Raw genomic sequence first — 26,719 nt, forward strand, 5'->3', positions numbered from 1 at the left:
AACCACTCCAGCCGGGAGGCAAGAAGCTTTTAAGGAGACTTAAGTATATTTTGAAAGGATAGAAAGAATCTGCAATTACAAATTGCAGTTACATTTTTAAAGGAAATGCTCTAAAAAATAATAGAGATAAGAGTCCTAGTCAGGTAGAAAAATTAAAGACTCTGAGGGAATAATTAGGATTCTTCTTTATAACACAGCTACTTTCTGCACAGTGTAGGCAAACAGAACTAAAACCTTCCAGCCAAGTCCCAGTTTGCATTGCCATCAGTTGCTGCAATTAATAAAGAAGTACAAGTTCCTAGCCATTTATTAATAGATGCCAAAGAGTTGAGAGACTGAACACAGATGGCATCTTATCTCCCAGTATGCTGTGCGTCTGGAATTTTCCATGCAGACATTACATTCCTCTCTACAGTGACCTTCCCTTTGATCAATCGTCAGCTCCAAGGAATAAGATTATTTTGGTCCTACCAAATATATGCCTGGTGTCATTCAATTTGCCCTGATTAATGACCTAAGTGCAGAGGAATGACATTCACCTTATAGTTTGCTCTGATGCTGGTTTTTCAATGAAACTTCAGATAGAGGATTTAACAGCCTCTTGAGGTTAGACGGCCTCACCCTCACACTTCACCTGCAGTCTCTAGGTTTGGGTGATGCCTCCTCGCAAACAGATTATGAGTCTTCAACAGGTAAAAATAGCTCCATAAAACATGAGGTAGTTTATAATTCTGTGGGCATCAGTTTGAACTATGACATTTGCTAAGCCATGGTTGCATTAACAACATTCCCAATTCTATTCTATCAACAAAAAGGACAGAGTGCTACTGAATTCATGCAAATAAGTCCATTGGTATAAACAAAAGAATACTCCAGAAGGCATTAGTAATTTTTTGGACAATCAAACAGGAGACAAAGTCACTGTTGCATCTCACATAGGTGTTCTCTTGTCTATTCCCATCATCACCAGTGTCCAGGCACCCTACACAGGCCTCCTTGGAAACGGGAGAGAGCTCATGTTCCTGCCAGCTTATCCCCAAGGGTCATAACACAATGACTACCCCTCCTGTGAAGCACATGGTGTCCCCTCCAGTGTGGAGATGGCCCAAATGGAACCAACCAGATATGGGGTCCAATGTGGAATGTTACATTATGTCAACAATTATGACAAAGCCAGCTCACATTTTTTAGTACTTATTGATTCAAAGCAAGTCTTCTAAGCAATTTCATCAACCACAAGAAATCTAATAGGTGCATTTTAATTTTAATTTTTGTTTTTTTAATAACATAGGGGAAGGGAGGAAGATCACTAGTACTTGACATCTAACTCAACAGGCACACTTTCAGCGGAGCTGAAGGGGTTGGAGACTTCACACTGGTATTTCCCAGCATCCTCTCTCCTGACAGGGTCTATGGTGAGGGTTCTGCGGTCCTTTGTTAGCTTCATTCTCTCCCTAAGCCACAGAGTCTTGGAATTGAATAACCAGTTGGGGGAGCTCCCATGTGTGTGGCAAGTCATGACAACAGCATCCTCATTCTCTGTGACTGTGGTGTTGCTGGCTAAGAGTGTGGGCACACTTACTTGCCCTGTGAAGAAATAGAGGGAGAGTATGATTGAGTGTGGGCTTGAGACCTGGGGCAATGCTCTTTCCTCAAAATATCAGACCTGCCTGTTTTGGTTCTGAGGTAATTTGGCTCCAAATTTAAAATTAATTAATTCTAAAGTTGCCATCACTCCCCAGACCAAATCTACTGCTCTGAGCTGAAGACCCCTAAGAAGGAAGGATATGAACGAATGATTGACCTAGGGAATCCAAAGACATGGAATAAGCCACTAGGATTGGAGGAAAAGATGGGGCTATGTATGTAAATAGACCTCAAGTGACTCAGATGAATTTCTCATGGTCTTTGTGATTCTACTTAGGAACTGTATCTACCTGTGCCTCACCTTCCCCTCAGTGATGAAAAATTAATATTTGACTGCCAGGCTGACAATGTACTAATCATAATATATTCACAGTATTTGAAATAAATATTGGAAACGAAAACTGCTCTAATCAGAGGCATCTGTTACTGATGGACTTCACGAGAGAATCCCCTGAGCTGATCCCTGGTAGATGAGCAGCTGCCAGGAACATCTTTTCTCCAGCTCTTCCCTTGTGCACTGATGTTTCTCTGGACTCTCCTAAGTCCAGTAGAAAAGTCAGATAATAATCTGGGGAGCTAGTCCAGTTGTGCTCTCCACACACAGTCTCAGGTAAAGGAGGGTTCAGCCCCAACTGGTGACCAGCTCAAGAGCCTTGTGACTCTGGCACATGGGAAACTGTTGTTCTCACTCAGCCCTTCACAGAAGGCAAAACCCAACCTGACACAGGCTCCCCAGGGACTCTGCAGTCCGGACATTGTGACAGGGGCCTGGAGAGTGGCTTCCCAAGCTGAGTTTCTCTTTGAGGAACCCAGAGAGCCCCACAAGCCAGGTCCTTACAGAGGCCTGCATGTTCTATCTCAGGGACATGATTAGGGAAAGGGGCCCAGGGAACTGGACTGAGGCTGTTCCCCCTCTGCTGACTCACTCCCATCAAATTGTTCCTTCTCTCTGTGGTGTATGATTGTTGGGCTGGAATCTGGGAAGGAAACTCTGACCTTAGGATGTTTGTCTCCACTGTCTGTGTCCTGCACTAAATTCCCAAACCCAACTTGTTACACGATGAAGAGGGGGATGGAGGAGAGTCCAGGGCTGGCAGTCCTGTGTGTGAAGTAGAATTCACCCCACCTGACACCTAGAGACAGAGAGCAATCACTCACGGTATACTTTGAGCCATCCAAATCCTATATCTCTTAGTGAATTTGGAAGTACAGCTACTACCATGTAGATTCCTTGGTCCCACACAGTGACATTTTTTATGATCAGGGATCCATCAAGGTTTATTTCCGCTCGACCAATGTATTCGGTATCTGTTAGATATACACTGTAATATCCTGCAAGAGACACAATGAAATTATGGTACTTCATCTCTATGTCCCTGTACCACATAAACCCTGTAACATCGGGAGGCGTATTGCGGAGACGTAGAGTCACATCCTGCCCTTCAAGAGCAATGGTCGAGACAATAGCAAATTGTGCAGTGGTGGGCGGGATCCACAAGGTTAAGAGGAAGGCTAGAAGGGGAGAGAGAATTTGATCAGTATTTTGATCTATGTATTGGGATGGAGAGATGAGGCATTTCTCTTCATCTCTCAGCCTTAGTCTTCATATGAGTTCATGTGTGCATCCCCATGGTCAAGGTCAGCAACATGGACACCATGGCTTCAGCACCTCAGAACCTATGCTTGTTCTTTTCAATTCTATTTACCAACTGTCTGTGTGGCTGTCCTCCTTACTTCCCTCAGATCCCTGTTGACACTCGGTGGCTTTCTTGGAAGACCTTCCCTGACCACGTCCTCTAAAGACCCTCTATCTTCACTCTCTGACCTGTCCCCGCTCTGTGACCTTCAGGGCACTTGTGGGTACCAGATGTCAAAGTAGATCTCTTCTTGTTTCCTTTCTCCCCATATAATGTGAGCTGCATGGGGTCTGGGAATTTTGTGATCTTGTGCCCCCAGTGCCTTCAATAGGCTGCAAACACCTGTGTGTGAATGAATGAGTGTCCCCAGACTTGTCCACGTCCCATGTTGTATTTTCCCATATTTTTAGCTGGTGGTGGGGACAATGTTTAACACTACTGGTTAAAATGATTCTGGTATCACCTGAAATAAATTGTCATGACTGTGGTAAGTTGTCAAAATTTAATACTCAGGGATGAATAACATAGCAAATGAACCGCAATTGAGGTTTTCATGCCTCTTACCTCACAACACTTCCACATGATGTGATATTCCTGTTGCTGAGCCCCCTCTCTCATCTGACTCTGCACCCCGGTCCTTTCAATCAGGTCCAAAGGGAAGCCCTTTCTTCCCTCACAGAGTCCTGTCCTCCCCAAGAGACCTTGGCCATTCCCCGCCGCCCAACTTCCCTTCCATTCCCAGGGATCGTCCTCTCCTTACCAGTCAGAAGGAGCCCCAGCCAGGGGACACGTCCTCTGTGGGTAGAAGCTGCAGGGAACTCCAAGGAGACAGCTTCCTGCTCCATCTCTTTCTCTGAGAGATGAGCGGGAGATCCAGTAAGGCTCCCAGAAACCTCTGTGCAGACAAGTGGGATTTGCTGTCCCTCCTCCTGTGTGCTGAGACTCCTGCTGGGACAAGATAACTTCCCTGGTCATGTGGGCCAGGGAGGGGTCAGGGCCCAAGATCCTCCCTCTTCTTTCCCTCATTTTTTCCAACCCTGTTGCCCTTTTCAGTTTACCTTTACTCTGTATTTTGATTCCCTGGAAACTACTGAAGCCTCTGACAACACACACACATAAAAACACAAACTTACACATGCACAGACAGGTGCCCAGAGAGCACTGGCCTGGGGCGTCCAGTTCCTTGTCATTTTTTACAGCTCCCTGTCATTGCACATTTGAGTTTTCCCTTCAGTGCAGGATATCTGGGGCCACCTTAGGAAAATTTCCCAGGGATGCCCCGGCTCTGCATTGATTCTCCTGTGAAACTTTGAAAGGATTGGGATGCACAGGTGACATTTTGGAAACGCTGCTTCAGCAGCTGCCCAGCAACATGGATGCCAGGATGAGACAATATGATGTGAGGGTGGGGGGCCCTGCCCCTCTCCTGTGCAGAGGGAGGGTCTCCACATACTGTTAAAATGGAGATTCTAGCCCTAAAGGATTTCGCTCAGTGGATAGAGCGTCGGTCTGCTGACTCAAGGGTCACAGGTTCGATTCTGGTCAAGGGCTTGTACCTTGGTTGCGGGCACATCCCCAGTGGGGAGTGTGCAGGAGGCAGCTGATTAGTGTTTCTCTCTCATCGATGTTTCTAACTCTCTATCGGTCTGCCAAACCTCTCTGTAAAAAATCAATCAATAAACTATTTTTTAAAAAGGCAGATTCTTCCTCGGCAGGTGTGCTGTGAATCAGAGACTCTGCATCTAACAAGCTCTCAGGTGAGGTGGATCTTACTGGCCTGTGGATCCCACTTGCAACAGCAAGGTTGATGGAGGAACATGGCCTCCTGAGAGGATGACCATCTCACTCCAGCATTGGCCCCTGCTACAGCTTGGTCTTGTGTCCATAAACACCACACAGAGAGCCCCACAGTCCCCAAACTGGAGATTTTTTCTGGTGGTGACACAGAAACAAAGCTGGGCACCGGGTCTTTTCTGTGTTTTCAAATCCCCTAGGAAGTTGGGATTTCCTCCCAGCAGGAAGGCCACAGAGGGGACTGGGCGTGAGATGGGGTCAAGCTGGGTGATGACAGCAGAGGAGACATTCCCTCTATCTCAGTTTGTCACCAGCCTGGCCATTGCTTCCAGAGACAGAGACCACATCACCACGTGTCTCAGATGGATCTGCAGTTTCCAGGTGTGAAGGGTAAGGTGTGAAGCAAGGACTGTGGTGGGAGCCCAGGTGGCTGTGGGCTCCGTGGTCCTTGGGGAACGTTTTCAAGGAGACCCTTCCACTCTTTCTTGGTTGACCCTCTCCATGTCCTCCCTGACTGTTCGGGCAGCCTCTGTCCTCTGCCTGGGGGACTTTTTTGAGGTCACTTCGACTTATACATATGTGATTCCAGTTATGAGTTGGGGAGCAGCATAGATATCCTGGAAGAAGGAGCTGCTCCAAGACCCTGTCACGGTCAGAAATGTCCAAACCTTTGGAGGATTTTTATGAGTATTTCAGCTGAATTGATGTTATATGACTGTAAGCAAGATCTCAAACACTGAGGAGAACAGCAGTTTTGTAGCTTATTTTATACATTAAAATCAAAGAAGATGAAAAAGGTTGCATGAAATCTATGGGAAAGTGAGGGGAAGCATAGCAGGGAGATCTTTAGAAATAAATAAAAAGCAAAATGGAGAAACACATATTATTTTTACTTTGGAGGGTCCAGGATAGTTAACATTTACAGCAGGCACAGAGGTTGTGCAGATAACCAGGCAACATGAGCGCTCTGTGGTCTTGTATTCTGGTACCACAGCCTCTTCAATGGATCTAGCAAAGAAAATTTTCTAGAGGTATGTGATATCAAAGGTATGTTATCCATGATGCTTAAGAACAGGGAAAGGGCTCACTTGAAGTAAAGTCTGACATTTGCTAAGGAAGTTGTAGGCCGGAGACATGACTACCTGCCATCACCTGCCCAGTGAGGCATTTGTGATCAGACCACACTGTGCGTCACTGAGCTTGTCAGGCCTGTCATGTGGTCCCCTGGCCTTATCAGGTTCCTTGCACAGCACCTTTTTCAATCACAGTTTCTGGAAAGAGCAGGTGGGACACCGCAGGCATGACAGAGAGGCCCAGTAAAATCTGTTAGTCAGGGAATGGAAATAGGTCTTCTGCACCTCCTTAGGCAAAGCCCAGTTCAAGTGTGGATTTCCTGTGTTTTGTATTTGCTTCTCAATATTGCCCCCTGTAAGGCAAAAGGAGACCTGCAGGCAATGTCAGGTACTGCACTAGGAATGCTGTCCAGGCTCCAGAAGACAGGAGGTCACTGTGAGCCCTGGACAGAGGTGAGCTCTGATAGCTAGACTAAGAGCCAGCGATCCGGGGCTTGGTCCCTGTGTGCCTCATGCCTCCTGACTGCATCCCAGGGCAGGCTGAGCCCAGTGAGAGCACTGGCTTTGTCCAGAGTATTATGAGTCCAGTGTCTGGGGAGCAGTCCCTCAGGTGGATATGCTGTTTCAGGAGGATGTGCCGTTCCAAGTTTTCAAAGCCAGGGCCTGGTAAGTCTCTTTTGGGAGATGGTGCAGGCCTGGATGGTTGATCTGCAAAATGCCCTCTGTTTCTCATCACAGCAATGGGATGTTGCATCCACTCCCCTGTATCCCTGTCTGTCATCTGCTCTTGGCCTCCCCACAGGGCCCAAGTTCTGGAGCAGCTCAACATGGAATGTCAACCAGGGGACTCTGTGAGTTCCTCTGTTAGGGGAGGAGAGCCCCCCTTGGTACCCTCAGCTCCTTTGAGATGAAAGCAACCCCAGATCCTGGGTCCTCCTTTCCCATCCTGCTGAGGAAGTTCCCCTTGTTTCCCAGGACACCGTGGGATGGTGAGATGTCTTAAGGGGCCACAGGCAGCTGTATACAGACCATAGACCTTGGGGATGGGGAGTCATCCCCTAATTCCCTTGAGGTGGGTGTGAGCACCCTAATGTCTTGGTAGAAACTCTATCTTGTATGGAAAATTCATAATGACTGCAGGCTCAGGGATCTGTGATAAAAGGAAGAATATGGGCTGCTTTCCAGGCCCAGAAGATATGAGGGTTGGGGAGGGCTGTGACTTCCTGGCAATGAAATCAGAGTGGTCTGGTACCTAACTGTTAGGAGGTTCTTATCCTGCTTCATGACTATAAATGGTGTAAACACCAGGCCCTGGAATATCCCCTTGTAAAAAGGGGCTGTGGCCTCCTCCCAGGCTGACACCAAGGCCTTCCTGTGGATAAGGAACATGATCTGACTGCAAGGGCCACACACAGTGACCTGCTTCCATTATATGGCTTCCCTCATCCACATAATGAGTGTTTACTGAGTATCTGTGTTGTGTGTGGTCAGGGCTGGGCCCTGGGAACACCACAGACAGCAGGAAATACGTGGGAATTGCGCTCATGGAATTGAACTTGTAAGGATAGACAGGCTCTAAGATAAATCTTCCATAAACATTTGTGTAGAAAAGGCTTTCACACAAAGAATTAGGTGCTTATAAAATTATCAAAGGGCTAGAAAAATGGAAGTTGAAGAGTTGCCAATGGAAGTTGGGTTTCAAGGTCACGCTGGCACAGCCCCCTCCCACAGGCAAAGACTTAGCTGCGTCTGCAAGAGGCCACCCATCAGTCATCACAGTAACAGAAATAATGAGCCCATCTCCTTTCCAGCTTCCAAATTACACACAAGTGCATCTCACAGGCTGAGTTTAATTCACATCTGGATTCTCAATCACAAGGAGTGGGGGAATGGAGTATTTAACCTTTCAGTATATCTGATATCAGAGGGAACATGGAAAGGGTTGGAACATAAATTTCATGTGTCAATACATGGCATGTCTGAGCCCACATGCAGACTGTGGGACTCTAGGCAAGTGATCCCACCTCAAAAATCTTCAGTTCTCCTATGTGATATCACACAAAGATAATTGGTGTTATTTCCTGGTTCTTAGAACTGAGCAACAAAAATACTTGGAATTTTCTGATTTATAACTGTTGATAAAAGTATGTTTTGTGATGATGAAGAAACTCTGACAGGCCTCTGGATAGATGCAAGGTAAGGGCAGGTCACCATAAAGACAAAACCTTGCTTAGAAGCTGGAATTTTCCTGAAGAGATGAGGGTACATAAAATGTGTAGGAATTTTTGGCTGCCAATGTAAGAAGTGTTTAAATCTGTGGATAATTTTCATGAGTTCATTTGAGCCAAACTGATGAGAATTGCTGGAAAGCCAAAACACAATGGACTGAGAAAATGCTTCAGAAAATGGGAGTTTTACTTGTTATTTTATACATTACACTCAAAACAGAAGGTGTAAGGGGTTACATGAAATCCATTGGTGAAATATTAGAAGGTGGGAGAAAGCAAAGTGGGGAAATCTCTGAGATTTGATAAAAAGTAAAACAAGTAGACACACAGTAGTTTTATATGGGTGGGTCCAGAATAGTTAACAGTTATCAATTAACACGATGACAATAATAATGAGGGGTTCTGCAGTGCAGTAGGAAGGCTGGAAATAAAGAAATTACACAAACATTCCATAGGTATGCTACTGTAGACAGGCTCTATTAAACTGAAGATTGACCTTTGTTAGGGAAGAGATTGGCCTAACACATGACTACCCACCATGGCTAGTTTTTGTTTAGAAAATGTTCATTTCAGACCATCCTATGTGGTTACTGTAGGTCTCTGAGTTTGTAAATCCCCCCGCAGGCCTCCCCTGAGTTTGTCAGGTTGAGTATGTGGCCTGTTTGTTAACACGTTCATATTTTCGTCATAAGTCAATCTAAAGGATTCATTAATGACCAACATTTTGATTGGATAATGTGTTCCCACAGGGCTAAAGAGGCTCATTCCTAGGAAGTCTTAGTGAAAGCATTTGTCTTGCTGAACAACCAACCATTGGGGATGGGTCAAGACTGTAACATTGGATGGAAGTCAAGCTGAATTTTCTTAAAAGTGAAAAGCAGGTACATGGGAGGCAGGAAGGTTACATGGGACTTCACTAAAAATAAATTTCTCTAGATTATTTCTAACCTATAATCCAAGTTTTACTCTCTGTCTCATTCTCTATGTTTTGCATCTAGTATGACATATACTCATACTTTGAGGACAAACTGTAAAACTCTTCAATTATTATAATCTGAGCAGGAGATGGGTTCCCATTTTCTATGTTCCCTATGTTTCCCATTGGAAATGCTCAAGTGCTATTCATTATTGATCTGATTCCTGATAGTTTTGCTATTGGAAGCTATAATCTTAAGGTATATACAAAAACAAGACTCTAAGAACACAATGCTATAAATTACAATTACCATCTAAACATCCCATAGTCACGGAAGACAGTAATGTTTAATCAGTAAATTTCCTATGTCTCAGCAGCTATTATGGAGGGCCTTGTTTGTAAAGCTTATATTTTAATTAATATAGTTTAGTAATCCTTGATAGGTTGAAGTGTAAGCTTATTCTCATAATCACATTCTAGCATTTTTAAAAGAAAAATACCTTTCTCAATATTTCTTTTCACCTAACTTTCTAGATCTTCCCAGGATCTTCTTGGTTTATCGCTATTTAGTCATTGAAGAATAACCAAATTATGAAAACATGCTCAAGTCGCTAATCATCTGAGATGTGCAGATTAAAATGACAGTGAAGTACCATCTCACACTGTCAGAATGACTATCATCAACAAATCAACAAATTACAAGTGTTGGCAAAGATGTGGAGAAAAAGGAACCCTTGTGCACTGCTGGTGGGAATGCAAACTGGTGCAGCCACTGTGGAAAACAGTATGGAGTTCCTCAAAAAATTAAAAATGGAACTTCCATTTGACCCAGGAATTCCACTTCTAGGAATATATTACAGGAAAACAGAAACACCTATCAGAAAGTATATATATGCACATCTATATTCATAACAGCACAATTTACAATAGCTAAGATCTGAAAACTATCTAAGTGCTCAAGAGCAGACGAGTGGATTAGAGAACATTGGTACATCTACATGATGGAATACTACTCTGATATAAAAAAGAAGGAGTTCTTACCATTTGCAACAGCAGGGATGGAACTTGAGAACATGCTCAGTGAAATAAGCTAGTCAGAGAAAAATAAATATCACATGACCTCACTCATTTGTGGAATATAATGGACAACAAATTAATGAACAAAAATAGAACCAGCGACATAGAAGCATCGAACAGACTTTCCACCCGATGAGGGAAGACGCTGGAAGAGAGGGTCAACCAAAGATCTCTTTGGAAGAGATCAACCAAAGAACTTGTATGTATGCATATGAGCATAACCAATGAACACTGACAGTAGAGGTGGTGAGGGCATGTGCTGGAGGGTGGAAGCGGTGGGGGGGGGGGGGTACAATGGGAGTAAAAGAAAACCCATGTAATACTTTAAACAATTAAAAATTTAAATTTCTTTAAAAGCATAAAAGTGCTTTTAATCTTAAAATAAAAATAACCAACTTGCCCAGCCAGTGTGGATGAGTGGTTGAGCACCAACCCATGAACCAGAGGTCACAGTTCAATTCCCAGTCAGGGCACATGGCTATTCTTTGGGCTCCTTCCCCCGCAGGGGACTTGCACAAGGCAGCCAATCTATGTATGATTCTATCTCATCATTGATGCTTCTCTTTCTATCTTCCTCTCCCTTCCTCTCTCTGAAATCAATAAAAATATTTATTCAAAAAACCTACTGATTAGGAAAAACTACTTTCTTTTAAATTCTCTTAAAAAACAAACACACACATTCCATTCCTTTCCTTTGCAATAGCATTCCTTATAAATTTCAAAACGCTACCAGAAAGGGAGCTAGGTCCTTAACAGATTTGCTTAAGGCTGGCCTGCAGTGTGTGGGTTCTTGACTTGGTGCAAGAAAGGTTTCACAACATGAGTTCAGGTGATTTCAAAAGTATGTTTTCAAATCTTGGAACAGTGAAACAAGGAAAGGCTTAGGATAGAGACAGTAGGAGAGAGACTAGGCAGGGATGTTTGGGCTCTCTAGCAACATGAGAATGAAGTGAGTCTAGGTGGGGCTGCTGTCAGCTCACAGGTAAAAGAGTTTGGGGGACACGTCAATGGAATTAGTCCCGGACAAGACGCTACTGCCCATTGCTCCCCTGGTTGCAAGATTCATGGGGACCTCATAGAGATTAAAAGAAAGAAAATTCACTCAAAAAGGAGATTTGGGGGGTGGGGGTGCCACGAGGAGGGCACACACTGGCTTCTTTCTCTTGAGCGATTTTATTTACTTTCCAAAGGTGCGGATTCAGTGGAGGTCTCAGGGGAAGATCTCCAAAGCATTTTCATCAGCTTTCCCAGATGTCCCTTTTAAGTGTCCTGTTCTCTAATAACAGGTCAGTGCCAGGGAAGGCAGTCTAAACCTCATTATCAGCAATATAACATGGAAGGGAAGGCCTCCCTGGGGGCAGTTTTGCCCATTACTAGGCACCCGGAGCTCTCCACCCTGATGGCCTTCTGCATCTGCTTGTAAATTGCTTGGCCAGTTTGTTCAGCTGTCTGTCTCAGTTGGCTAATTCCACTTGCCAAGGAATTTTTCTAGTTCCTTACTATCCTGTATAAAAAGAGAAATCATAAAAAAGTATTATTAATAATACAAAAGTTATCATATACACCTTTAGTCATTATTAAAAATCAGGCTATATATACAATGTTTGAGAAAAGTCCAAAGAACAAGTGTAACTATTATTATCACTAGTATTCACAGACAAGTAAAGATAATCAATTTGTAGTTATATAGGCCTTGTCGGTGTCTTGGGATAGTTATCGATCTCTGTTGTCAGTGAACTCTCATTCTCAAAAGTCTTTCTTCAATATAGGTGGAGGCAAGTTTCAGAGACAGGGCAGATGTCCATTTGTGGTTGGGGACCTGATAAAGTCCCTTCAAACAATGTTGGGGAGTCTTTCATTGATGTCTTTTCCAGTTGACAAAAGAAGTTACGGTCTTTGAAGTATTCATGCGCTGAGAGCACTCCTGTAAATAAATGTCACTAATGTATCTGTCCCTATAAACTGGTTAATAAGATCTTAATAATAATGCAGAATGTCTCTATTTTCATAAAGTTTATTCATATGTCCCTTCAACTAGGTACATGGGGTTACTGGTGTTTCCTTAATGAAGAGAAAAGCTATGTGTTTACCAAAAAAGGAGATTTCAGGTTGAGAATAACCATAAGTTGGGCTTTAGGCCAAGGGAGATTAAAAGCGTCTGAAAATTCACTAATTTGGTCCTCCGCTTCTCCTAGTCTACTGTTGATACTTTCAATGGTGTTTTTTATTACAGCTTTATCGCTCTACATTTCTTCTTGGGCCTTACTTAGGTTGTTGATTTTTTCATCTGTTTCTACTTGCTTCTTGTTTATGTTGTTGATTTTTCCTCCATCTGGTTTATGCACTCTTGGACCCTTATTCTGAATTCTTTTTCTGTCATGTTGCATGCCTCTGTATCACTTAGCTGCTTTTCTTGCGAGTCCTCTTTTTCTTTCCTTTGGGGGTTTCTTTTTCTACCCATGTTTGATATCACCGACAAATACAGATATTGAGTCCTTCGGTGGCTGCTCCCTGGGTGGCAGTGGCTCCTCGGGCTGTGGTTGCTCCTTGGGCGGTTGTGGTAGCAGCTGCTCCTCTATTGTTAGCAGGTCCTCTGATAGGTGCTGTTCATAGCTGTGGTGGCTCTTCTGGCTGGTGGTGGGAGGCTTCACACACAGCAACTGTTCCTCAGAGAGAGCGTGTGGTGATCAGGAGGCTGCTGTTTCTTGGATCTGCTGCATTGATTTAAAGGCACAAAATACAACACAACAAGGCACAACGTACCAGGCACTGAACACAAATGTATTTGCGGTATTAATAACCCCAAATAAAGGTGGCCACCCGAGCTAAGAGAGTTGCATGATAAGGAAGAAAGAAGAGAAAAAGATAGAAGAGAAAACAGAAGGAAAAAAAATAAGAGAGAAAAGGGAGATGATTACAAACTACAAACAACCAATAATTTCAATAGAGGCATGGGAAATAGAAGCACAAACATAACCGGGGGGTGGGGGGTGGTGGGTGGGGGTGGGAAACAGAAAAATAAAAAGAAAAAGCAGAACAACCTCACAAGCAATCCTTAAAAAAACCCCAATATACTCAACAATCAAGCAAACAACAACAAAACAATAGAGAAAAGAAGAAAAAAATTTGGATACTGAAGAAAGATAAGGGAGAGGTGTATAAGGATTTAGAGCAGGTGATTGGAAATAGGATAGATAAGTAGGGTTAAATTTAGACAGGGAGTAAAAAGAATAGGGAAAATCTAAAGCAGGAATAAGGTAAGAGAAACAGGACAGCAAAGGGGGAAAAGTGGGGAAGAGGGTTTTAGCACAGAGGGAAAATTGTGGTAAAGAAGAATGATGAAAATAGAATGGGGAACACTAGTCCCAAAATAAAATAAAGAGAAAATATAATGACACTATAAAAAATGGTAAAATGGTAGCAGTAATAATACTGGTTAAAAGTAAAAATGTACTAATTAAAAGAGTAAAATCAGGTGATGAAAAAAGGAAAAAAATGGTTTCTTAGTTAAAAGGTGAAAAAATAATAAAAATAATAATTAAAAATTTTCTGTAATAAAGGTGCTTCGGATCTTCTACTCTTCTTTTTGACATGCCAGGCATTCAGGATAATGTTGATTTCCCTCTGATACACTGTTAACTCCGTGTTGTAAGCCACAGTCCTGATTTTAAGGGAGGCCGTATTGGTTTCCCAGACAGCCTTTATCTGTATTTACAGAAGAGTCAGTTCGTGGCTCTGCCTCTGGGTGGCAGTGTGTTGGGATTGATCTCTGAGGCTATAAGTCCTCTATGACAAGGTGTTCTCTATTGTACCTGATACTGGCTTGGGAAAGTCCTCTGCCCAGAGCTGGTTCTCCAGTCATCACTCCCTGCTCTGTTTCCCAGGCTCCCCCAAAACAACCTTCCCTTACAGGCTCTGCAACTGACCTCAACTGAGTAATACAATGCACTGGGTTCAACAATCAAACGCACGGATTTCAGAGGAAGTGTAAAATCAAGAGCTTGGGAAGCTGTGTGAACAGGGCTCCACCTTCCAGATCTGCGTGGAGTCTCTGTGCATGCTCTCTGGCCCCTGGCACCAAGTAGCCAGCAGACTGGCAGAATCTGAGGCTGCCCATTTGAATCCAGTCCAATTGTGGGCTTATTTACAGTGTTCCCTTCTGCCAGGAGCCCTGGGGGAGCCCTTCCACACTCGTGGGTCACGCTGGCCCCAACCGCCACGGACTATGTGGGGCGCAGAGTGAACCTCCAACGCCCCCGCATTCCATTCTCTAACGTAAATTGCAAACCGCACCTTTAGGGGAAGTCTAACCTTTCTGTGGGGAGAAGCAGGGCTCCTCTGAGTTCACATAATCTAGCTGCTTGAGAGCCCTTGCTTCCGGGTTAGTAGCCAATCTCTGGGTGCCGGTAACAGCCACTCAAGATGGTGCAGTCTCCATGGCTGAGCCTGTGCACCCTGAGAGGTTTCAGCCTCAAACTCTAACCGTTCCCTTTTTCTAGGAGTTCTCTGTCTTTCCTGGCTGCAGACTGTCTCTCAGCTGAATCTCCTCTGCTTATTCGGGCTGTATGTTACCCGTTTCACCTGCTCACCCTTATCTGCTCCTGGTCAAGGCACCAACCCATCCCTGTAAACCTCCTCAGTTTTTTTTCTCTCTATCAGAAATTCTTCAAGCAGACTTTGCAAGACCACAGCAAAGATCATCTTCCATAACAAGTCTACTTCTGTATTTAGACTTGATAACCAACAACCTGGAAAATCCTGTTTCACAAAGATATGTGGCTGGAAATGGAAGAAAAGGCACAACACAGTCTCAGACAGAGCAGGATATGACTGCAAACACTTGATCCAGAATTTTGTAACTGGCATTGTAGAGAAATCAGTTCTCCCTGCATTGTTGTTTATAAGTTCAATGAACTCCTCTTGTGCTGTCTCAGGAACATCTTCAACTTTGACTGTGAATGGGCTTCTGGCAAGTGCAAATGGGGTGTCAGGTAGATTTGGAATGTACGATGAAATTTCGCCTGCAAACATGTGCAAGTGCTCTTTCACAGAAATTATCATCATAATTCCTTAGTTTGGTTCAATGTCACGTTCCTCAAAGAAAGCAGATAAGGTAGGCAACATGTAAATTTTACTTTCATCCAATTTTTTTTGCCAAAGCTGAAGTTTCATTTGGAGTGTTCGGATCTTTTCAGACAAATAGAGGCATGTTTCTTTTGGTACTTGCAGTGATAAATTTAACTCGTTCAAGATGGCAAAGATATCAACCAAGTAAGCTATTTTCTGCAGTTCACTTTTATCACTGAATCGTGCTTCGAACTGCAGTCTGGCTTTCTGATTAAAAAACTTCCTTTTGACAACCATCTCACTTCAGTGTGAAATAGCAGAGCATTGTTTGGTGCATCCAACTGGTTGCACAGTTGCGAAAACAGTCGACTATTTAAAGTGCTCGCCTTTACAAAATTGACAAAACTTATGACGCTTTTCATTATTTTTGTAATTCTTGTGGCAGTGTCTTTGTTGCTAATATTTGCTGATGAATGATACCATGAGTTCTGATGACTTTTGGTGACTCATTCAGTACCAAATGTTGAAATGCAGATCGACACCCTAGTATAGCTGGAATACTATCTGTGCAAACACCACAAAACTTTTCCCAAGTGATTTTATGCTCTTTCAGAATTGAACCAACTGTGTCAAATACATCACGTGCAGTAGTTGTCATTTGAAGAGGTTTTCAAAAAAGAAACTCATCTTTAAAGTCGCCGTCATTAATATACCTCACGTAAACCAGTTATTGTGAACAGTTTTCAATGTCTACAGACTCATCAAGCTGAATACTAAATATTGGAAGTGGAGCAGATTTAATTTCCTGGATTGCCTGATCAAGCATATCAGCAGACATATCATCTATTCTTCTGCGGACAGTGTTGTTAGATGAGGAAATTGCACTCAATTTCGTAACAAATTTGCCTGTGAGCATACCTTGAACAATGTCTTTGGCCGCTGGCCACAGTAAATCCTTAGTAATGGTGTGAGGTTTCATAGCTCTGGCGATTATGAGTGCCATCAAATATGAAGCTTCAATGGCTGCTACGTTTTGTTTGTGGTACTTGCCACCAGTGTCAAGTCTGTCTTTCTTGAGTCCGTCAGCTTTGCTTCTAAAATAGTTGGTATCCTTGCTGGCAAAGCTCGGATGCTTGCTATCAAAATGGTGTTTTAGTTTGTTCAGATTCATAGATTCAGCTGACATAACTTCACAACAAATAACACATCACAGTTTCCCAATTCCTGCTGTAATTATTGAGGTAAAACCATACTGTAAAAAATTCTCAATATATTTTCTTTTCTTAACGTTCTTTTCTACACGAACCATTGTCATGGGATGGTTTGCTAATGAAAATAATATGTAATAATAGCTTTAATAATACAAAAGATGATACATGGCATATTTCAGTCAATACAGTGCATTAAAGTTTCCTATGATTTACCATTCTCTGTGTTTTTGTTTTTGTTTTTTACATAACTGTTACTATCACAAGGGGGCAGTATTCACATTAACCACAGCTGAATATAAAAAGAAAGATCAGCATCCAGATTAGGTTCCCATGGTACAGATTTTTTTGTGCAGTAGTTGATGATTTTACAGTACATGATTTTACATTTACCCAGTATTCATAATTCATGAAGTGTCGTTTTACCTCCAATACTACTGCTTTCTACACAGTAGCTGCTCTCAACACATGTGTAGCTGGTCTGCATGAGTACATTATGGCGCCAACCCTGTCACATATACCTGTATTTCTACCATGTGTATGTGATGGGGTTGGCTCAATGATGTCATCACGCCCAGTACTCATATGTGGGCATATTTGCATGTGGGATAACCTTCCTTCAGACAGATAGAGGAGCAGTGTCTCAGTTCCTAAGACCAGGGAAAATATGTGTTTTCTAATGGTCTTAGGTGACCTCTGTGAAAGGGTCCTTTGACCACCAAAGGGGTCACTCCCACAGATTGAGAACCACCGCCCTAGAGGCACGAGAGTGGATGAGGGGAACAAACTGGACATTATTGCTGAGGTCCAACTCTTTATTTAAAAACTAACATCTGAAAGGCACTTCACGATGCCCTAAGATCCTTGATCCCTGCCAAACTTCTGACCTCAATGTGCTCCTCCAGAATTTTCCTGAATCTCTTTCTCTGTCTCCCACACCATACATCCAATCTTTCAGCAAATCCTCTTGAATCCATGCTTTCAACAAATACAGAATCTGACCCCTTCTTCCCATGCTTGTCTGACCACCCTCAGCTGTCACATGGATGACTACACTTGCCTCCTACTGGGCTCCCTGCCCTCCACCCAGCAGCCACACAGGTGCTGAGGAATATAGGCTAAGGTGAACATCCTGATTCTTTCTTAAGCAAGTTTTTCTGTCTGAAACTATGGCAGGAATGGCGTGGGGTGATGGAGGTGGGGAGGGGTCATAAGTTCTTTCTGAGATTTGTTTCTTAAAAGCTTGAAATCAATATCCCAAATAGGAACTTCAGAAAGGCTAAATTTTGGAGGCCTTCACTAAACACAGATCACTCATGCTCACTGGGGCTCTGAGCCCTCTACAGGATCCTCACGTCACTCAGAGGGAAATGAGATTTCTGGCTATGGCTCCTCTCTCTGATTCCTTTTCCTCTCATTTCCAGCTCTGTCTGTTCCAACCAGCTTGCCTCGTTTTGGCTGTCCAAACATTTTAAATGGAAAGAAATAAAAACACCCCACACATCCCTTATTTCACTCTAACGTACTGTCATATTATTACTGTTGTTGCTGTGTGGGTTTCTGGGAGAGTCCCCCACCAGTAGACCATATCCATGAGGACTGGGATTTTGTCGGTTTTGTCTCACACCTGCACCCCCGGTGCTTAGTGGAGTGTCAGCCGATGGTGAGCAGTAGGTTGCTCTTTAATAAGCGAGTAAAGAAGTTACACATGTGATCATGGTTGAAGGGGTGAAATATGGAGCGTTATTACCTCACCTAACTGAGATTCTGACCTAGACTGAGGGACCATGGAGACTTTCCTGAAGAGTGGCATCTAATATGGCAAGGGCCCCGGCTAACGTAGAGCTAATGGAGCGGCAGGAGTTATAAGTCCAGGCAGATTGCACAGCAGATGCAAAGGGCAGGAGGTGGGAAAGTCGAGGGAAGTAAATGAATTAAATTGACTCATTTGGGTGATTAAATGAGCTAATAGACCTGAATGGCCCAGTACACAATGTGTGCTCGACTAAGGCCAGCTGTTGTCATTATTGCACATCCAGGGTTTGCCTTCCTGGGAACAACAATAACAGAATAAAGGTGTTCTTCCCTCCCAAACTACACATGCAATTCATGACATCAAGCCTTGATTACAGCTTGACTGTGGTATAGGTGACAGGCGATAAACCACATATACATAAATACACACTCCCTGTCACGCCGAAGTTTCTCATGTGCTTTTGTAGTCCCTCTTTGTGAACCCCACAACACAGTCATCAGGCAATCACTCATCCTGTTTTTCTTCATAGATTATTTTGCAATTTTTAGAATGTTATATACATGTAATTATATCTTATGTTCTCCTTTTGGTATGGCTTCTTTCAGTAAGAATAATAAATTTTTATGAGGCAAAATTCTTGTAACAAGATATTAATCCTTTTAAAGTGAACATTTCACTGGCAGTATAGCCACAATGTTGTTCAGCCACCATGTTACCTAGTACTAAAACATTTTCATCACCTCAAATAAAACTATGTACCCAATGAGAGGTTGCTCCCATTCCCCAGCCCCTAACCCTCAAAACCACCAATCTGAATTCTCTCTCCTTCTCTTTCTTTTCACCAGTTTTCTGTACCATCTATCCAGTCAGCCTGTACATCTGGTGCCCCACTTGTCCCAATGTCAGGGCACTAATCTAAGCCTTCAACCTTATTCTTCCTCTGAACCCTGTCTCTCACCCCTCACATGCATCTAGATCTGGGGGAATGGCACCTCAATACCACTGCACTAGCTCCAGTAGCTGCTTTCTCACCAGGTAGGTCAACCCTTCTCGAGTTCCTCAGCCCAGCCTACACTCACACATAGAGAGCCTTCGTACATTACCCACCTAGGTGCCTTTGAAGTCATAAAAAGCCTCTCACCCCTAAATCTCCCAAGCTTTACAATTTCCCATCCTGACTCTGAACAAACTCCAAACTTCCAAGTCCCCTTCCTATGCTCCCTTCTACTTATCCACAATCGAACTGTGGCCAGGTCTCCAAAATATTACACCAAATACCCTAGAGGCCACAATGAGCCGGAAATAAAACACAACCAGAGGAGGGATTTATTTCCATTTCCCAAGTTCTGCCTGTTGACTCTCTAAGGCCAGGCATATCGAGATTGCAAAGCAAGTACAAAAAAGAGACAAACAATGAAGACCCTGATGTCTGGCCTGAGCTCTGGGTCATGGAGGGCTGGAAATAGGGTCGTCCAGTGTAGGCCTGCAGGTGGCTGACATCACAGGGACGTGCATGTTTACTGGAGTTGTTCTTCTATCACTGAATATTTGTTTAATTCCCTGTGATATTGTTCTTCGAAGGTGCAGTGAACATGAATACAGAATGAGAACACTTTTGATGGTCACTCAGCAGGGAGGTGAGACTGACCTCAACACCTTTGAAATAAAAGGCTGCAGAGATTTTAAGAACAGGAGAACGAATCATAGGCATCTGTGTTTGCTAATTGGATTGACACAAGAGATAAATTAAACTCATGAAATCCTGACAGGAGGGTTTTCATTATTGTTACATTTAAACCTCGTTCATGGATAAGTTTTTATTGATGAGAGAGAGAGAGAGAGAGAGAGAGAGAGAGAGAGAGAGAGAGAGAGAGCCGAGAGAAAATAATTAGTTGCCTCCCCAAAATGCCTTGACCTAGGATTGAACATGCAAACTTTAAGTGTTTGGGAGAAACTGCCAACCAACTTGGCCACACTGGTGAGGTTAAGCAGGATTTTTTACATCTTGGATTTAAATGTCCCCACCCAAGTTAAGCTCCTCCCCTTCCTCAGAGACTGAAAAACAGAAAACCGGAGAATTAAATTTTAGCAGAATGCACCCAAACCCTCTAGGCAGATTTTCTATGAATCATATCACTGGCAAGAAGTTGTGTTTTTAAAAATATAATTTTCTTGATTTCAGAGAGAAGAAGGAAGAAGGGGAGAGAAATAGAAACATCAATGATGAAGAGAATCATTGATTGTCTGCTTGCTGCCCACCCCTACTGGGGATAAAGCCTGAAACCCAGGCATGTGCCTTGACTGGGAATTAAACCATGAGCTCCTGGTTCGTGGGTTCATGCAAAACCCCTGAACCACTCCAGCCGGGAGGCAAGAAGCTTTTAAGGAGACTTAGGTATATTTTGAAAGGATAGAAAGAATCTGCAATTACAAATTGCAGTTACATTTGTAAAGGAAATTCTCTAAAATAAAAAAATAGAGATAAGAGTCCTAGTCAGGAAGAAAAATTAAAGACTCTGAGGGAATAATTAGGACTCTAGTTTATAACACAGCTACTTTCTGCACAGTGTAGGCAAACACAACTAAAACCTTTCAGCCAAGTCCCAGTTTGCATTGCCATCAGTTCCTGCAATTAATAAAGAAGTGCAAGTTCCTAGCCATTTATAAATAGATGCCAAATAGTTGAGAGATTGAACACAGATGGCATCTGATCTCCCAGAAGGCTGTGCTTCTGGAGTTTTCCATCCAGACATTACATTTCTCTCTACAGTCACCTTCCCTTTGATCAATCATCAGCTCCAAGGAAGAAGTGTATTTTAGTCCTATCACATATATGCCTGGTGTCATTCGATTTGCCCTGATTAATGACCTAAGTGCAGAGGGATGACATTCACCTTATAGTTTGCTCTGATGCTGGTTTTTCAATGAAACCTCACATAGAGGATTTAACAAGCTCTTGAGGTTATAAGGCCTCACCCTCACACTTCACCTGCAGTCTCTAGGTTTGGGTGATGCCTCCTCGCAAACAGATTATGAGTCTTAAACTGGTCAAAAACAGCTCCATAATAGGTGAGGTAGTTTATAATTCTGTGGGCATCAGTTTGAACTAGGACATTTGCTAAGCCATGGTTGCATTAACAACATTCCCAATTCTATTTTATCAAAAAAGAGGACAGAGTGCTACTGAACTCATGCAAATAAGTCCATTGCTATAAACAAAAGAATACTCCAGAAGGCATTAGTAATTTTTTGGGACAATCAAACAGGGAGACAAAGTCACTGTTGCATCTCACATTGGTGTTCTCTTGTCTATTCCCATCATCACCAGTATCCAGGCACCCTCCACAGGCCTCCCTGGAAACGGGGGAGAGCTCATGTTCCTGTCAGATTACTCCCGAGGGTCATCACACAATGACAGCCCCTCCTGTGAAGCATATGGTGTCCCCTCCATTGTGGAGATGGCGCAAATGGAACCAATCAGAGATGGGGTCCAATGTGGAATGTTACATTACGTCAACAGGAATGACAATGCCAGCTCACATTTTTTAGTATTTATTGATTCAAAGCAAGTCTTCTAAACAATTTCAAGCACCAAAAGAAATCTAAGAGGTGCATTTTAATTTTAATTTTTTTTTAATAACATAGGGGAAGGGAGGAAGATCACTAGTACTTGACATCTAACTCTACAGGCGCACTTTCAGCGGAGCTGAAGTGGTTGGAGACTTCACACTGGTAGCTCCCAGCATCCTCTCTCCTGACAGGGTCTATGGTGAGGGTTCTGCGGTCCTTTGTTAGCTTCATTCTCTCCCTAAGCCACAGACTCATAGAATTGAATAACCAGTTGGGGGAGCTCTCATGTGTGTGGCAAGTCATGACAACAGCATCCTCATTCTCTGTGACTGCGGTGTTGCTGGCTGAGAGTGTGGGCACACTTACTGGCCCTGTGAAGAAATAGAGGGAGAGTTTGATTGAGTGTGGGCTTGAGACCTGGGGCAATGCTCTTTCCTCAAAATATCTGCTCTGACTCTGATGGTTCTGAGGCAATTTGGTTCCACAGTTAAAATTAATTAATTCTAAATATGCCATCACTCCCCAGACCAAATCTGCTGTTCTGAGCTGAAGACCCCTAAGAAGGAAGGATATGAACCAATGATTGACATAGGCAATCCAAAGACATGTAATAAGCCACTAAGATTGGAGGAAAAGATGGGTCTATGGCTGCAAATAGACCTCAAGTGACTCAGATGAATTTCTCATGGTCTTTGTGATTCTGCTTAGGAACTGTATCTACCTGTGCCTCACCTTCCCCTCAGTGAAGAAAAATGAATATTTGACTGCTAGGCTGACAATGTACTATTCATAAAATATTCACAGTATTTGACATAAATATTGGAAAGGAAAACTGCTCTAATCAGAGGCATCTGTTACTGATGGACTTCACGAGAGAATCCCCTGTGCTGATCCCTGGTAGATGAGCAGCTGCCAGGAACATCTTTTCTCCTGCACTTCCCTTGGGCACTGATGTTTCTCTGGACTCTCCTAAGTCCAGTAGAAAAGTCAGATAATAATCTGGGGAGCTAGTCCAGTTGTGCTCTCCACACACAGTCTCAGTGGAAGGAGGGCTCAGCCCCAACTGGTGACCAGCTCAAGAGCCTTGTGACTCTGGCACATGGGAAACTGTTGCTCTCACTCAGCCCTTCACAGAAGGCAAAACCCAACCTGACACAGGCTCCCCAGGGACTCTGAAGTCAGTACATTGTGACAGGGGCTTGGGGGGTGGCTGCCCAAGCTGAGTTTCTCTGTGAAGAACCCAGAGAGCCCCACAGGCCAGGTCCTTACAGAGACCTGCAGGTTCTATCTCAGGGACATGATCAGGGAAAGGGGCCCAGGGACCTGGACTGAGACTGTTCTCCCTCTTCTGACTCACTGCCATCAAATTGTTCCTTCTCTCTGTGGTGAATCTCTGTGGGGCTGGAATCTGGGAAGGAATCTCTGACCTTAGGATGTTTGTCTCCACTGTGTGTGTCCTGCACTAAATTCCAAAACCCAGCTTGGGACATGATGAAGAGGGGGATGGAGGAGATTCCAGGGGTAGCAGTCCTGTGTGTGAAGTAGAATTCACCCCACCTGACACCTAGAGTCAGAGAGCAATCACTCACGGTATACAATGAGCCATCCAAATCCTCTTTCTCTTTGTGAATTTGGAAGTACGGCTACTACCATGTAGACTCCTCGATCCCAAACAGTGACATTTCTGATGATCAGGGATCCATCAAGGTTTATTTCCGCTCGACCACTGTATTCGGTATCTGTTGGATATACACTGTAATACCCTGAAAGAGACGCAATGAAATTCTGGTACTTCATATTCATGCCCCTGTACCAAGTAAACCCTGTAACATCTGGAGGCGTATTGCGGAGACGTAGAATCACATCCTGCCCTTCACTAGCCGTGGTCCTGACAATAGCAAATCGTGCAGTGGTGAGCGGGATCCACAAGGTTAAAAGGAAGGCTAGAAGAGAAGAGAGAATTTGATCAGTATTTTGATCTATGTATTGGGATGCAGAGATGAGGCATTTCTCTTCATCTCTCAGCCTTAGTCTTCATGTGAGTTCGTGTGTGCATCTCCTTGGTCAAGGTCAGCAACATGGCCACCATGGCTTCAGCACCTCAGAACCTATGCTTCTTATTTTCAATTCTATTTCCCAACTGTCTGTGTGGCTGTCCTCCTTACTTCCCTCAGATCCCTGTTGACACTCGGTGGCCTTCTTGGAAGACCTTCCCTGACCATGTCCTCTAAAGACCCTCTATCTTCACTCTCTGACCTGTCCCCACTCTGTGACTTTCAGGGCACTTGTGGGTACCAGATGTCACAAGTAGATCTCTTCTTGTTTCCTTTCTCCCCATATAATGTGAGCTGCATGGGGGCTGGAGATTTTGTGATCTTGTGCCCCCAGTGCCTGCAACAGGCTTCAAACACCTGTGGGTGAATGAATGAGTTTCCCCAGACTTGTCCACGTCCCATGTTGTATTTTCCCATATTTGTTGCTGGTGGTGGGGACAATGTTTAGCACCCCTGGTTAAAATGATTCTGGTATCACCTGAAATAAATTGTCATGACTGTGGTAAGTTGTCAAAATTTAATACTCAGGGATGAATAACATAGCAAATGAACCGCAATTGAGGTTTTTCTGCCCCTCATCATTTCTACATGATGAGCTATTCCTGTTGGTGAGCCCCCTCTCTCATCTAACTCTACACCCCGTCTTTTCACTCAAGTTCAAAGGGAAGCCCTTTCTTCCCTCACAGAGTGCTGTCCTCCCCAAGAGATCTTGGCCATTCTCCGACTCCCCAATTCCCTTACATTCCCAGAGATTGTCCCCTCATTACCAGCCAGATGGAGCCCCAGCCAGGGGACACGTCCTCTGTGGGCAGAAGCTGCAGGGAACTCCATGGGGACTGCTGCCTGCTCCATCCCTACCTCTGAGAGAAGAGCGCGAGGTCCAGTAAGGCTCCCAGACACCTCTGTCCAGACTGGTGGGATGTGCTCTGCCTCTTCCCTGTGTGCTGAGCCTCCTGTTGGAACAAGATAAACTCCTGGTCATGTGGGCCAGGGAAGAGTCAGGGCTAGGACCCTCCCTCTTCCTCCCCTCATTTTTTCCAACCATATTGCCCTTTTCAGTTTACCTTTACTCTGTATTTTGATTCCCTGTAAACTGCTGAAGCCTCTGACAACAAAAACATATACAAACACAAACTTACACAGGTACAGACAGGCAGGTGCCCAGAAAGCACTGGCCTGGGCGTTGAGTTCCTGGTCATTCTCCACAGCTCCCTGTCACTGCACATTTGACTTTTCCCTTCAGAGCAAGTGGTCTGGGGCCATCTCAGGAAAATTGTCGCAGGGATGCCTGGCTCTGCATTGGATCTCCTGTTTAACTTTGTAAGGTTTGGGGTGCACAGGTGACATTTTTGAAAGGCTGCTTCAGCAGCTGCCCAGCAACATGGATGCCAGGATGAGACGCTATGATGTGAGGGTGGGGGGCCCTGCCGCTCTCCTGTGCAGAGGGAGAGTCTCCACATCCTGTTAAAATGCAGATTCTAGCCCTAAAGGATGTGGCTCTGTGGATAGAGCATCGGCCTTCGGACTCAAGGGTCACAGGTTCGATTCTGGTCAAGGGCATGTACCTTGGTTGGGGGCACATCCCCAGTGGGGAATGTGCAGGAGGCAGCTTATCAGTGTTTCTCTCTCATTGATGTTTCTAACTCTCTATCCGTCTCCCTTCCTCTCTGTAAAAAATCAATCAATAAAATATTTTTAAAAAAATGCAGATTCTGACTTGGCTGGTGTGGGGTGGACCAGAGACTCTCCATCTAACAAGCTCTCAGGTGAGGTGGGTCTTACTGGCCTGTGGATCCCACTGGCAACAGCAAAGCTGATGGAGACACATGGCCTCCTGAGTGGATGACCCTCTCCCACCAGCATTGGCCCCTGCTACAGCTTGGTCCTGTGTCCATAAGCACCACACAGAGAACCCAACAGGCCCCAAACTGGAGGTTTTTTCTGGTGGTGACACAGAAACACAGCTGGGCACCGGGTCTTTTCTGTGTTTTCAAATCCCCTAGGAAGTTGGGATTTCCTCCCAGCAGGAAGGCCACAGAGGGGACTGGGGGAGAGATGGCATCAAGCTGGGTGATGACAGCGGAGGAGACCTTCCCTCTATCTCAGGTTGTCACCAGCCTGGCCGTTGTTTCCGGAAACAGAGATCACATCACCACATGTCTCAGAAGGATCTACAGTTTCCAGGTGTGAAGGGTAAGGTGTGAAGCAAGAACTGTGGTGGGAGCCCAGGTGGCTGTGGGCTCCCTTGTCCCTGGGGAATGTTTTCAAGGAGACCCTCCCTCTCTTTGTTGGTTGATCCTCTCCTTGTCCGCCCTGACTGTTCCAGCAGCCTCTGCCCTCTGCCTGGGGTACATTTTGAAGTCACCTCGCCTTACCCATGTGTGATTCCAGTTTTGAGTTGGGGAGCACCATAAAGATCCCTAAAAAAGCAGCTGCTCCTAGACCATGTCAAGGTCAGAAATGTCCAAACCTGTGGAGGATTTTTTGAGTATTTCAGCTGAATTGATGTCATATGACTGCAAGCAAGATCTCAAATACTGAGAACAGCAGTTTTGTAGCTTATTTTATACAATAAAATCAAAGGAGAAGATAAAAAAAGTTGCATGAAATCAATGGGAAACTGAGGGAAAGCATAGCAGGGAGATCTCTACAAATAAATAAAAAGCAAAATGGAGAAACACATATTATTTTT

General features: G+C 44.1%; 1 protein-coding gene across 1 annotated transcript; it reads right to left on the bottom strand.

Moving 5' to 3' along the window:
- Positions 1–1,309: 1,309 nt before the first annotated feature.
- Positions 1,310–24,879, bottom strand: LOC308530611 (cell adhesion molecule CEACAM21-like; the record flags this gene model as incomplete). The annotated part of the gene is made up of 4 exons (XM_081107320.1): positions 1,310–1,587; positions 2,806–2,979; positions 23,563–23,916; positions 24,795–24,879. The coding sequence occupies 4 exons, from the start codon at positions 24,877–24,879 to the stop codon at positions 1,310–1,312; spliced, it is 891 nt and encodes a 296-aa protein (XP_080963446.1).
- Positions 24,880–26,719: the final 1,840 nt, after the last annotated feature.

This window comes from Myotis nattereri (assembly GCF_964212035.1).
Source record: "Myotis nattereri genome assembly, chromosome: 15".
In the NCBI taxonomy this organism is placed as follows: Eukaryota; Metazoa; Chordata; class Mammalia; order Chiroptera; family Vespertilionidae; genus Myotis; species Myotis nattereri.